Source organism: Stegastes partitus, unplaced genomic scaffold (genome assembly GCF_000690725.1).
Source record: "Stegastes partitus isolate 25-593 unplaced genomic scaffold, Stegastes_partitus-1.0.2 Scaffold1053, whole genome shotgun sequence".
Lineage (NCBI taxonomy): Eukaryota > Metazoa > Chordata > Actinopteri > Pomacentridae > Stegastes > Stegastes partitus.
Window position 1 is genome coordinate 165,264 of NW_007578784.1, and position 12,536 is coordinate 177,799.

The window sequence follows — 12,536 nt, forward strand, 5'->3', positions numbered from 1 at the left end:
CAGGTGATGTCACTTGAGCAATTTTCTCTCACTTGACAAAGCTCACCCAGAATCACAGAAGACGTTACACAAACGCTCCCCCACTACGAGTAAACTGACCTGAAAGTGTAAAACTGGAGGAAAAAACCCCCCGAAGGAAGAAGCTCTGCTCTACTAACCTGTTTAAGCTCCTGCATTTGAGCCCTACATAATGTGGCTAAAGTGCAGTTGTATGACTGCTACTTTCTCACTCAAACTCCGGGAACTCGGGCGCTTTTATGATCTTGAAAATGTCCAAAAGGACTTTCAAAGTGCTTCACTGCTTCAGTCATGGGAAGATGCTGCTTGAGTGGTGTGTGATTTTTATTTTTTTTCTCTCTCTCTGCTGTGTATAAATGTCTGAAGTGAGGCCAGGCGGCAGTGAAACACAGTTGATCTTTAAAAAAAAAATCTAATGTTTTCAATTCGCCCTCCTGTTGTGACATTTTTGAGCAAATTAGCAGTTAATTTAGATCCGAATTACACTTGTGAATTTGTCCCACCGGCAGGTCCTACCGCTGTGTGTCAACAACTGCAAATTAGGCTACCTGTGGAGACAAAAAGAGAAAGATCTCAGAGGACAAATAAAAATCTGTTTGTGTGCTTTAATGTGTACGAGGGAGACTTTGAACTTAAATATGATATTTATAATACCACCATCTGCAGCAATTTGCAGGAAGAGCTTGGTTTTCAGAGGAATGTGTTCCAGTTGTGTGCTAACGAAAGGGCAGGTATCTGTGGTTTCTGTAGTGGGCCTGATGTTAAACCTTCATGGTTTTCGGGTATGATAATAAAAGGGGTCAGCGTGTTTACTTCAGCGTGTTTGAACAAATTATAGTAACAGGAGTAAGTAGGCCAATTGACCAAACTGCTGTGAAGCTTTAAATGTATGAACCTGAATTACTGGTTTATGCTGTCGGCCTTCTAATGCAAGCAAACATCCTACTTCTTGACTAATGTGCCCCATTTTCTGTCTTTTTTTTTTCTCCTCTCTGTCCTGCAGGTTTGGATGAGCAATCTCCAGTAGTAGTGACGGAGGTGTGAGGCAGCGAGACTCACACCAAACACCCCCCCGGCAGCCATGCCGCCGCCGGCAGACATCGTCAAGGTGGCCATTGAGTGGCCGGGGGCATTCCCCAAGCTCATGGAGATAGACCAGGTTGGTGCCTGAGCGCAAAATAAAGACGCAGTCGTATTATGAGCTCACATTTGCTTTCCTATAAATCCACCAAGACAAGACAAAAGGTGGATGTTTTGTCTCCGTGACAATGTCCTCGCAGATTTGAACACCGTAAACACGGAGCGTATTTTGTCTGAACACAGCATTGCACAGTAATCCGCTGTTGTGTATATAATGAAGTAGCTCCAGTGTTTGGGGGTGTCTGTGTCTGGAGGGGCTGGGCGGATGTGATCAGGGTTATGATGCAGCTTTTGCGTTGTTCCCAACAATTATACTAATTAGCCCAAAGGAAGTGCCCTTAATTAAAGATGTTTAACAGTTAACACAGCCGCAGCTCTGACATAGCTTTAAAGATACTGCGCTGGCTGCGATAAGGGCGCCTCTGTGATTAAGAAAAGTGACTCCTGTTACTTTTTTTAGTCACTGCGGGCTCATTTTCCGCTTCGGTAGAAGGCCCTGCACCTCTATGGAAATCACACAACCATGACTAGAAGCAGAGAGAACTCAAAAATGCCCTCTGTGCAGAATAACAAAGTTCTAAAGCTACAAGTCATAAAAAAAAGAATTTGAGCTTCTTTGATTATTTATTTTAAAAAAATTGAAAACAACCTTGAATCAGCATATACAATGTTTTCCCAAGTGTGGACCAACATGTTACCAATACTGGGAGAACAGGTGCCTCTACATACTATAGATATTCGGTGACTGCAGGTCACAGCTGAACCACTAATGGCTTCACAGTTGCACCAAGAAGAACAGAATTTCTTGTTTTTCAAAGAATGTAGTGCAAAGGGTTTATTTGGGGGAATTTTTTTTATAAGGCATTTGATTTGATTAAATATTTTTTGAGCTTAGATTTGGTTTTCTGATGGAGCAGCGCATTACACAGTCAGTTTAGGGGCTGTGGGAAAGTTAAAAATTCTGTGGATACTTTCTATTGATGCACTTTCTGGCTCTGATGAATAGTATATTTTTGGCAATTTCTTGTTTATTTTAATATTTTTCACATGCTTTTTAGACCCTCTGGCAAGTTTTGCGGTTCAGAGGGTTAGATCGAGCTAAACTGGAGCCATGTCAGACCGGTACCTGACTTGTTTAGGTCACTCTCCGGCCAGAAACCTTCCATCAGATCGGTGCACAGGGTGGGGTTCCGACAGCAATTGGATCAAGCACACAAAGCATTCAGATGGCAAAGCCTCTCTATTTTACTTGACCCTGGTCGTGGCTTTTGCCAGTTATAACAACTGAAGATAATGAACGTGAATTCTCCACTGAATAAAATCTACTTTTAACGGCGGTTTGGTTAATGAGCTCTCTGCAAACCAGCGCCGGCACTCAGCCAACAATCATCCTCTGTATCACTGCAGTATGACTACAGGTGGGGTTTTTTTTTTTTTTTGTAGTTCAAAGAGACCAACAGAGTGGTGCTTTGTCTCTGGAGAAATAATCCAGCTAATGGTGTTGCATCAGTATCAGGAGAATGTTCCGGTTAGGCTTTTATGCATGTATCATAATAAATATCATAGTAATGTTTTGTCTCAAAAATACCAGTCTGAGAATTAAAATCACCAGAAAAAGCAGTGCGTGCAAAAATGAGCTGTAAAAGTAAGCAGGCTGCACTGGTTGGTAAAATGTACTGCACATACATTATTAATCAACTTATATCTAGATTGGATTTATTATTATTATTACATTGCGTGAGGGATTTGATAAAATGCCATCAGTGCATTACATACAGATTTACATAAATCAGCGGCTGCAGTTCATGTGTAACATTTATCTCACAACACCGGCGTGATTTTTGATGCGGATTGACCGAGTAATGGCTTCTGAGATTCTCCCTGCTCACATCCATTACGAGCCGGCGGATAAAGGTCACGCTGTGTGTCAGCAGATTGTCGGCGTCTCAAAAAAAAACAAAAAAAAAACCAGCAACCGACATGCTAATAAAATAATTAGCCCAAACAATGACTAGCTCGTGTGTGTGTGTGTGTGTGTGGGGTGGGAACATGATGTTTACGGTTGGCGTTGTTTGATTGCAAATACAGTGCGTAACATGGCCTGTTGGCCGTGTGTGTGACTCACAGATGGGCTAATGATTGTACAAGCTATGAGTCACCGTGGCAACTGGAGCCACGATTGCCCTTCTCAATGGATGAACCGCTGAATGAAGCATTGAACTATGGAGTAAATGTGGGGAGTTTTTTTTGCCCGCAAGGTGCTTCAGGCACTTAAGTGTAGATTTAGGGATGTCGTTTTTTTTGTAATAATGACCCCTTATCAGCGGCACTCGTTGCTGTCTGAATTGTAAATTGCCTTTGGCTTTAGTTTTGTCTTGTCTTTTGTCTTCACTTCTTTAAGCCTCCTCCTCCCCTCTCCTCCGCTTTTCTCTAATTCTCTTATCTCTGGCTGTCATCTCCCTCTTGTTCCACCTATCTGTTGCCTCCTCCTCCTTGTCCTTCTTTGCTTGGGCTCCCGTTCGTCCCCCTCCTCTCATTCCTCCTCCCCGTGTTTTGTTGTTAACTGTGAAACTTGCCTCTTTCTGTCTTGTCCTCCGCCATCGTCCCCCCCCACCTCGTCCTCCTCCCTCTGCATCTCCCTCTGTACAATAGGCCCCGCAGCAGCATATGGCTGTCTGAGTCATGCGACGGGGAGTGGGCTTCTGCTTCTCGAGCTGTCTTGAGACCCACAGAAAGAGTGTGTGTGTGCGCGCACGCAAACACACACTTGCATTTTTTTGTTGTTTGTTTACGTGGGTACAACTCTGCATAAGTGAAACTGTGTGTGGGTGTGTTTGTGTGGCAACATGCATACTTGTTACTATTCATGTGTGTGCGCGCGCCTGCGTGTTGACAGCTCGGCATGCGTGTGTGTGTGTGTGTGTGTTCGTGTCCAAGTGTTTTGGGACTCGTGTGTGTGTGTTTCTGATTTCTGCCTCTGTTTGTATATTCGTCTCTGCAGTGAGAGTGTGTTTGAGGTACATCTGCTGCTTTGTGTGTCTGTGTCTGCATAAATCACACTGTGATTTCTGTATCTCTCCAAATATCTCCAGTGCCCCACAGGCACAAAAGTCCAACGTTTGTGTGGGAATGCTGGGGAATTGGTACAAGTGCAGACGATCGTATGGTGTGTTTTATTGCTATTGTTCATCAGAAATGCAGCGGAGGAACCAGGGGAGGATGAGGCGGCGGGGTTTCTGGTGGGATGAGGAATTAGATAACTGTTTGCACATAGGAAAGGATCATTTTTATTCAAACGAGGGAAGAAAAGCAAGCTGCGAAAGCTTGTTTTCTATTCATAAGTATACTTAAGACAAAGATTTTTAACCTATTTGAAGGTCTGTAGATGATATTGATGGGAAAAGAGCTTGTCTGACAAACAATGAAGTCCATCCAAAAACATTTTACTTGCTGGTCTTCTGTAAATGAAGTTTGATTTAGAATAGTTTTCAGCCATCATTACATGCTATAATAAGAGTACTGCTGATTAGTTCTGATGAAGTCTGCTGCTTTTTCAGTACACAGATCCTCCCACGCAGAAGTCTGCATCAGGTTACATATAGAATATCGAATGCCTTTATTATTTATAACTTACAGATGATGAGCGTATGAAGCAATTCTCAGCTGTTCAATCAAGGTTGTTTATTTATTCAAATACATTTAACCCTCCGAGCCCCGAAACCCAACCGGGGGATTTGAAAGGTATGTTATCTTTAAAAGAAATGACGAAATTACACCATTTATCACAGCCAGAAAGTGAAAGAATGAACGGCTTTTCGACTTGAACTGAATGAATCGTGAGCGATTTACGGCTCTCTCCGGAAAATGAACCCAATCCAAGGGTAAATCAGTGATATTTCATCTAAATCGCTTTATTCTTGCGTGTGGAATAAAAGCAGTTTTCATCACCCAGATCCTGTAAAGTGCTGAGAAGTCTGCGCTTCTTGTTGCATCCGAGAAGATGTTGGTGACTCAGCGGCAACCCACAGTCACGTGACCAAAATTCAAGGACTATTTAGTTGAACTGCAGGTTGTATTTACACAGAGCAGATGGGAGAAGTATGGCAACAAATTAAAAACACATATGTAGTAAAATATCTATAATATGTAGAGCCACCATTTTTTTCCCCCAGTATTGACACATGTGGGAAACTTGATAAATGCTGTACCTTTTGATTCCTGTTTTTTTCGATTGGAAAAATACTAATGAACAGATTTTTTTTTTTTTTTTTGTGATGTCTGACATTCTAACTTTGTTATGCTGCATTTTGAGTTCTATTTGCTTCTAGCCACGGTTCCATAGAGGTGCAGGACTTTTTATTGCGGTGAAAAATGAATAAAATGTGCCCAGAAACTGCTCAAATGGGAAAGATGATCACCTAGTTTGTGACACTGCTGTGTGAAAGAATGTTTTTTCTTTGTAGCAGCAGCAGATTTTAACATGTTAAAGAAGTGGAAAAGGATGCACCTTGTACATAATAACAGTTTAAAACGTCTGTAGTAAACGTGCTGCTGCGACACATCACTTCTTGCAGCTGCTCCTTGTTGTTGTGGCGTAACTGAAATGACCTCGGAGAGAAAGAAACAAAGTGAACTCGTCGTCCCTCTCTGTTAAAAAGCGTTGTGTCAGATAGCAGCAGCCGGATGGTACAACATTATTACAGTGTGGTTTGCAGCTTTTGCTCTTCACCTTTACACAAGGTGAGTTCTGCTTCGGTATCGGGTGCAAGACTCCACGCTGGACTGCAGGCAGCAAGAGGAGGTAATGGCTGGTGTGGAGTGAAGGTAATAGTGAGGGAGAGGACCGTGTGGTGGGAGCTGAGGCAGGGAAAAAGAGTAGATAGAATAATAGAGGTGGTTTAACACCTGGAGAATTAAATGATAGGGCACAGTGTGTATTTAGACCTCAGGCGTCACAAAAAAAATACAGATGGAGGCCGTTGGAAACCTCTATTTATCTTTTGTCTTTGTAAATTTAAACTTTTAACACAGAAGCGGTACATTTACTAGACTTGCTGATAGTACTTCCTATTTTTTACCATTTAGCGTAGCGCGCGGTAAAATATTACTACATTTATTAAAATATCCACCGGTTTAAATGTATTCATTTATTAATAACACAATTCCAAACTGGGGGGGAAAAAAATAAAAAAAAAAGCTTTGATCGTGCGTTAGAGAAGGAATCGCTCCGAGCCATACGGAAGTGGTTTCAAGATATTTCCTAAGCTTTCCTCTTTCTTTGATGATGGAGCATATTATATTAGTTTGCACATACGTAGAAGAACTAAGAAACAGAAAGCGTGTGGCGTATAAACCGAGCAGTGTCGAGTCCGTGCGTATTTGTATGGTTGATATTTTATCATCAGAGGAGGATATTATACATACAGTCGTCCTCAAATGTATTCATACCCTCCTATTAAAGAAGGAAAAAAACAGCTGGAATTGAAATAAGTTGAAATTGACATAAGTGATGATAAATACAAATTTTATGAAAATTATGACTTTTGAATTGTGGTTCAACAGAAATATAAAAAAAATTTTGATGAAATTAAATTTAAAAAATGAAGCAAACAAGCATGTTGGGATCCGTTAACTAGTATTTTGCTGAACAACCCTTTGAGCCAATCGCTGCAATCAAGTGTTTTCTGTAACTCCCAATCAGATGTCTGCACCTGTTGACAGCTATTTTGATTTCACTGCTCATCAGCAAAGTGCTTTAATTTGTCTGGGACAGTTTTTTTTTTAAATTATTCTTTTCAACCACAATTCAAAAGCAATGTGTTATTTCACTAAATTATAATTTAGCAAATTTTTATTTATTATTCCTTTTTTCAGTTTCTAGTTATTTGATTAACTATTGTGAATTTTGCCTTTTCTTTAATGGAAGGGTACAAATACATTTGAGGACAACTGTATATATATTTGCTAGAAGAAACAACTCATGCATGATTTCTACTCATATTTTTTAGTTAACAAACCTTGTTTTTGTCCAGATAACGTTAAAAAATATCCTGAAATGGTCCTCTGAAACCCTCAGATGCCCTGTTGTAGCTTGGAGTGCTTTTGGTTGTCTGAGCCTGAGGATGACGGCAGCGGCGAGCGAGCAGATATTAAGTTAATACTGACTGGCGTTGCTCATGCACACACTCTCCTTTTATTTGTCACTTCATCCTCCCTCCTATGTACTTCTGCTCTTCATTTTTTTTTCTCCACTCTTTCTCACTTTGTCTCTGTTTAACAACCCCTCTCCTGCTCTCACCGTTATCATCCTCTCTCCTCCATTCTGTGTTCTCTGTTTTCAGTTAATCTTATTCAGTTTGCCTGTTCCCCACTTTTTCTTTTTTTTTTTATCCTCTGCTCTCCCTTTTGTTCTCAGCCCACCATCTTCTTCTGTCACCTCTCTGCTTTTCTCTGCCTGTCATATATGCCCACCATTATCTTCTGTCTCTAAATCTTCATCACAACAGCCTCTCTCGCTGCTCGGCCTAATCCTCCCAGAAGAAAACAATACAGTGAGATGAGCCACAATGCTCAGTATAATGCGATGGTATACAGATGCTCGCAAAATACTTCGAGTGTTTCTGTCGGTGTGCGCGGTTTGTCGTTCGATTTTCGCGCGCACGCCGGTGCCTGTGTGTTTTGTAAAGATTATGCTTGGCACAGTGAGGATAAGAGACCCTATCGTGTTCTTAAATCACTTTCTTGGCTGTAAAGTTTGAGAGTTTAGCTAAGATGTAACGTGGCCATGGAGCAGCAGAGATTTCTTTTGTGTAAATAAAAGTGCATCTACTACCATTTTGAAGGGGTTCTCCAGTGAGTTTCCTTTTCCAAAGTTCACAGAAAGTAGAATTTAAAGAAAACAATGGTCAGAATTGGCAGATTGTTACATCCCGGTTTTTGGTAAAATTCCAAAAATGCTGCATCCTGAATTTCACATAATGCAAAAAGCATCTTTTATTAGATCCTCTGGCTTCTAAAATGCTCTCCTCATTAAAACTCAATGCCTCTGCTTTGGGTACTGATACAAGAACACTCTTTGTTTCTTCATAATGGTTTATGTTTTCACTTCCCTAAGTATTACACAAAACCTGATATGTCTAAATCTAATCTAGAATTATTCCGTTTGCTTTCGAATCAGGATATATCTGATATAATACTAATAGTATAGGAAGTTGAACACAGAGTTGAGTTGTATATCATCAGATTGCAAAAAGTAAGTAGCTGTAATCGCACCAGATGACATTTGAAAAAACATGCAATAAGATTGTAGTGACATTGACATGGCAAAATATTCACCCATCCATCCATCTATACACTACTTAATCCTCACTAGGGTCACAGGGGGCTGGAGTCTATCCCAACTGACTCAGGGTGAAGGCAGGGGACACCTGGACAGGTCACCAGTCTATCACAGGGCTACACTTAGAGACAGACAACCAAGCACATTCACATTCACACCTACGGACAATTTAGAATCACCAATTAACCTCAACATGTTTTTGGACTGTGGGGGGAGAGAACTCACGCTGCACGGGGAGAACATGCAAACTCCACGCAGAAAGATCCCGGGTGTCCTCACCGGGACGTGAATCGGTGACCTTCTTGCTGCGAGGCAACCATGCTAACCACTTGACCACCTTGCAGCCCTTTGATAACCAATGTATCTCACATATTATGAAGTACACTCAGTACAGCTGTAGTTTGTAATAGCACTGATTTTAATTTGTTTCGGCTACTTGAACAGACTGTACACACAATATGCATTTGATTTTCAGTGAAAATGTTTTGAGAAAGAGAAAATAAAAAGTGGAACTAATAAGGTGCAGTTTAATGTTTGAAGTATTCAATTATTATTATTTTTTTAAGTTATTTTTTTTGGCCTTTTTTCCTTTATTTGATAGGACGGTATAGAGTGAGACAGGAAAGTGGGGAGAAGAATGGGGGAGGGACCTGCAGCAAATGGCCATGGGCTGGATTTGAACCCATGACTGCTGCATCGGGGACTGTAGCCCTTGTATATGGCACTAGCTCAACTGGTTGAGCTATAGCGGCAGCCCGAAGTATTCAATATAAAGTTGATTATGCTTTTAGAATCAAACTACTTATGACCAAAACTGCTGTGTAAATTGGTATATAGTAACTGACTGCATTTCAAAGTCATCTGGTCCAACCACACGACTTGTGAGCTGCGTGTTGATCCGTCTCATTCGTGTCCGTAACTGTAAAGTCAAGCGACATATAGCTGTGCATCAGATCTTTGTTTCACTTTAGACAATCTGTTGTTGAAGTCAAGCTTGAGAGGCTTTGACATGTTTTATTGTATCTCTAAGTCAAACTGTAAATGCATTACTTGAGTAAATTTGCTTCCCGCCACAAAAAATATCTTTGCTGCTGATCTGGTTGCAGTTTCAGATACAGTAATAATGAACGAAATTCAAAAGGATCGGCCAGTGATCCCACAGCCGCAGTTGGATAAATGCAGGCTCCTGAACAGAACAGCCTCTCATTGTGCTTTTCCCGCAGTATAAAATAATTGCAGCCTGCTCTGAATTGACTGTTGTTTTAGGAACTCAAGCCTGGACTGCAAACTAAATGTAGTTTTGCCCCTTTTTATCCACAGAAAAAGCCTCTCTCAGCCATCATTAAAGAAGTGTGCGAGGGGTAAGTCTGCTTTTTTTTTTTTTTTTTAATATAAATGCCTGCATATGTGTGCACATCTTGTAAAAACCCTCTTTATCTCCATACTGGAATCCTATTAGCTGTATTTTACACATTTAAGATGTTCTGCCCTTTTAAGAGCAATTACGCAACGTGTTTCCTCTCCTTCCGATGCCTTTTAGCTGGTCCTTGGGGAACCATGAGAACTTTGCTCTGCAGATTGCTGACGCGACAAATTTCTACATCACAGAAAAGGTTCGGCTAGCCCTTTCCAAACTCGAGAAGTCAGTTTTCTGGGTGCAAATACGCCTTGTCTGCTCGCTAACTTGCATCTCGGTAATCTTTCCGCAGAATCGCAACGACATCAAGAACGGCTCCATCCTGCGTCTGACCACCTCCCCTGTGAGTTTAATACCTGTGAATCCACAACCCGACAGGTGTTTCATTTCCATCAATATCTGTATTGTTTTGTGTCTTCTTTCCCCCTCTTTTTCCTCCTCCAGTATCAAACTGCGGTCCAGCTTCATGAACGGATCCAGTCATCCAGCATGGACGCCAAGCTGGAGGCTCTGAAGGATCTGGCCAACGCGTCTCGAGACATCACCTTCGCGCAGGAGTTCATCAACCTGGACGGCATCTCTCTGCTCACCCAGATGGTGGAGAGCGGGACTGAGTAAGTCGATTGTCCGTCCATCTTTTCTATCATTGCAATGCTTTCCTCTCCTCAGATGTTATTCTGAATTCCTCCTTGTGTGACGAATGTGATCAGGAACGGTAAGATATGGGAGGAACACATAGTGTTTCCGTCTAATGTCAAGGATGTGAATCATGTGTTTATATCAGACATTATGTTCAAACTGTCATTCCCATCTATGTCAAAAACCCCATTTATTGTAAAGGCCTTACTGCTCTTTTGTAATTTCATACATTTTATTTAAAGCTGCTGTGTCTCTAAACACTATTTCATTTACATGTCTGATGTGACAAACCAGGGATTTGTGTCCCAATACGACAGGATTTTCTCGTGGGTTTGGGCAGCTCAGTGTTTAACTGAAGCTCTGCACTGATCTGAAGTCTGAAGGAGTTGCACTGTGCAATCTGACTGGTTAAGTTCAAAGCATTCAAAGCGGCTGACCGACCTGCTCATTCAGTAACGCTTCTCAAATCATTGAGTTAAGCTGGATTTTTTTATTTTATTTTTTTCTCGGTGTCTCGTGTTGCAGCAGTCTTGCTGTAGATGTCTTTGGTATTTCAGCACACTGTTGGGCTTCACTGCAATAGATGTGTTATTAATAGTTTGTGTTGCAGAACTAATCATATACATGACCCGAAGTAATCTTGTTTACATTCCTGCATTCACATTGTGACTGAGGATGAGTCATAGCCACTAGAAAAAACATTTGATGAAGCAAGCAAACGGTGTGTAGTGGAAATGAATTGGCGAGCTGGATGTGATAATTGTGTTGAATTGTGCTTCCCTATCAGCAATACTGGCGTTAAACAAGCACAGCAGGACACACAAGCACCTTGACTTGACAGTTCTTTTTTACCCCCACGATGGATCTTCGTGGTGGCTCAGTTAAATTTTTCAGGAGATCTTTGTCAGCTTCAGTGCAGCTCAGGGCACAGCTTACAGAGACTTTGTGCACAGCTGGACCGTAACTCCCCCCCAACGCTCTCTGAAAAGTGTCATCCAGGTGTGTTGGCGCAGAAAAAGAGAGAAACTCGTGGCTTGTGAAGAAAAATGCCCGACGGCTCCTGTTCGTCTTTGTTCGCCGTGATGGTGATATTACACACAGCTGAGAGGGGAGCTCTGCAGCGGCTTTTGACTGTTCAGCAGATCCAAAAAACTCACCGTGTGTGTGTTGAAGGGGGGCGGAGGGCCCCGGAGACCGTCTCAACTGAAGGTTAAAGCGAGGACTTTATTTCGCTGAGGTGAAATTTCTCAGCCGTGATGCCAAGGGACAGAAGTGTGTGTGTGTGTGTGTGTGTGTGTGCCAGTAGCATAGTGTGTGCATGTGTGTGCAAGGAGTCAAAACCAAGAGAACTACAGTACGAGTGGAAATGTGCGCGCACACACAAGCAGACATACGGTGCAAACTGGCAGGGAGGGCAGCAGCAGCCAGCCGTGCGGTACAGGCTCGTTTTCTGCTTCATGCAATTCTCATTATCCAACCCCTTTTTCCCAGAGAGAGAGCGCGAGAAAAGATAGATTGAAGAATTGTTTGCTTGCATAAGAAGTTTGCACCAAAGACACACTCTTGGTGTTAATGCGCGCTCACACAGTGCCAAATGCGCAGTTAAAACACTTTTTCTGCACAAAAACCACACACTGATTTGCGTTTTATGGCTCCGAGCGGCTCTTTGTGCTGATTTCTTAAACTGAACAATAACCTCAGCTGCAGGTCCGTCCTGTCATGCTCCTGACTTTGTGTGCACATAAAGGTTCAAATTCCGGTTAGATGTTTAATGTCTTCCTCTCAGCAGAAACCACTTAATGGTCTCCTATTCCTGGGCGTCAGTGCCTTCGGCATTACACTCACTTCGACTATCTGACAGAAAATCATTGGAGCCTCTTCTCCTTTTTGAATATAATGTTCAAATTAGCAAATATTTGACCCTGTTTGATCTTATTGGAAGGAGCTATCCCGGCAGCACTGATGTTGACTCCACTCTGCTCC

At 41.9% G+C, this 12,536-nt stretch overlaps 1 protein-coding gene across 3 annotated transcripts in view; it reads left to right on the plus strand.

Annotated features, from left to right (window-relative positions):
• Positions 1-12,536, plus strand: part of elmo1 (engulfment and cell motility 1 (ced-12 homolog, C. elegans)) — a 114,987-nt gene that overhangs the window by 36,876 nt on the left and 65,575 nt on the right. For all 3 annotated transcript variants that reach the window (XM_008295501.1, XM_008295500.1, XM_008295502.1), the window contains exons 2-6: positions 1,022-1,177; positions 9,818-9,858; positions 10,038-10,110; positions 10,207-10,257; positions 10,359-10,528. In XM_008295501.1, coding sequence (XP_008293723.1) covers positions 1,100-1,177; positions 9,818-9,858; positions 10,038-10,110; positions 10,207-10,257; positions 10,359-10,528 — 413 coding nt within the window. In that variant the 5' untranslated portion in view covers positions 1,022-1,099. The remainder of the gene's footprint in view (positions 1-1,021; positions 1,178-9,817; positions 9,859-10,037; positions 10,111-10,206; positions 10,258-10,358; positions 10,529-12,536) is intronic.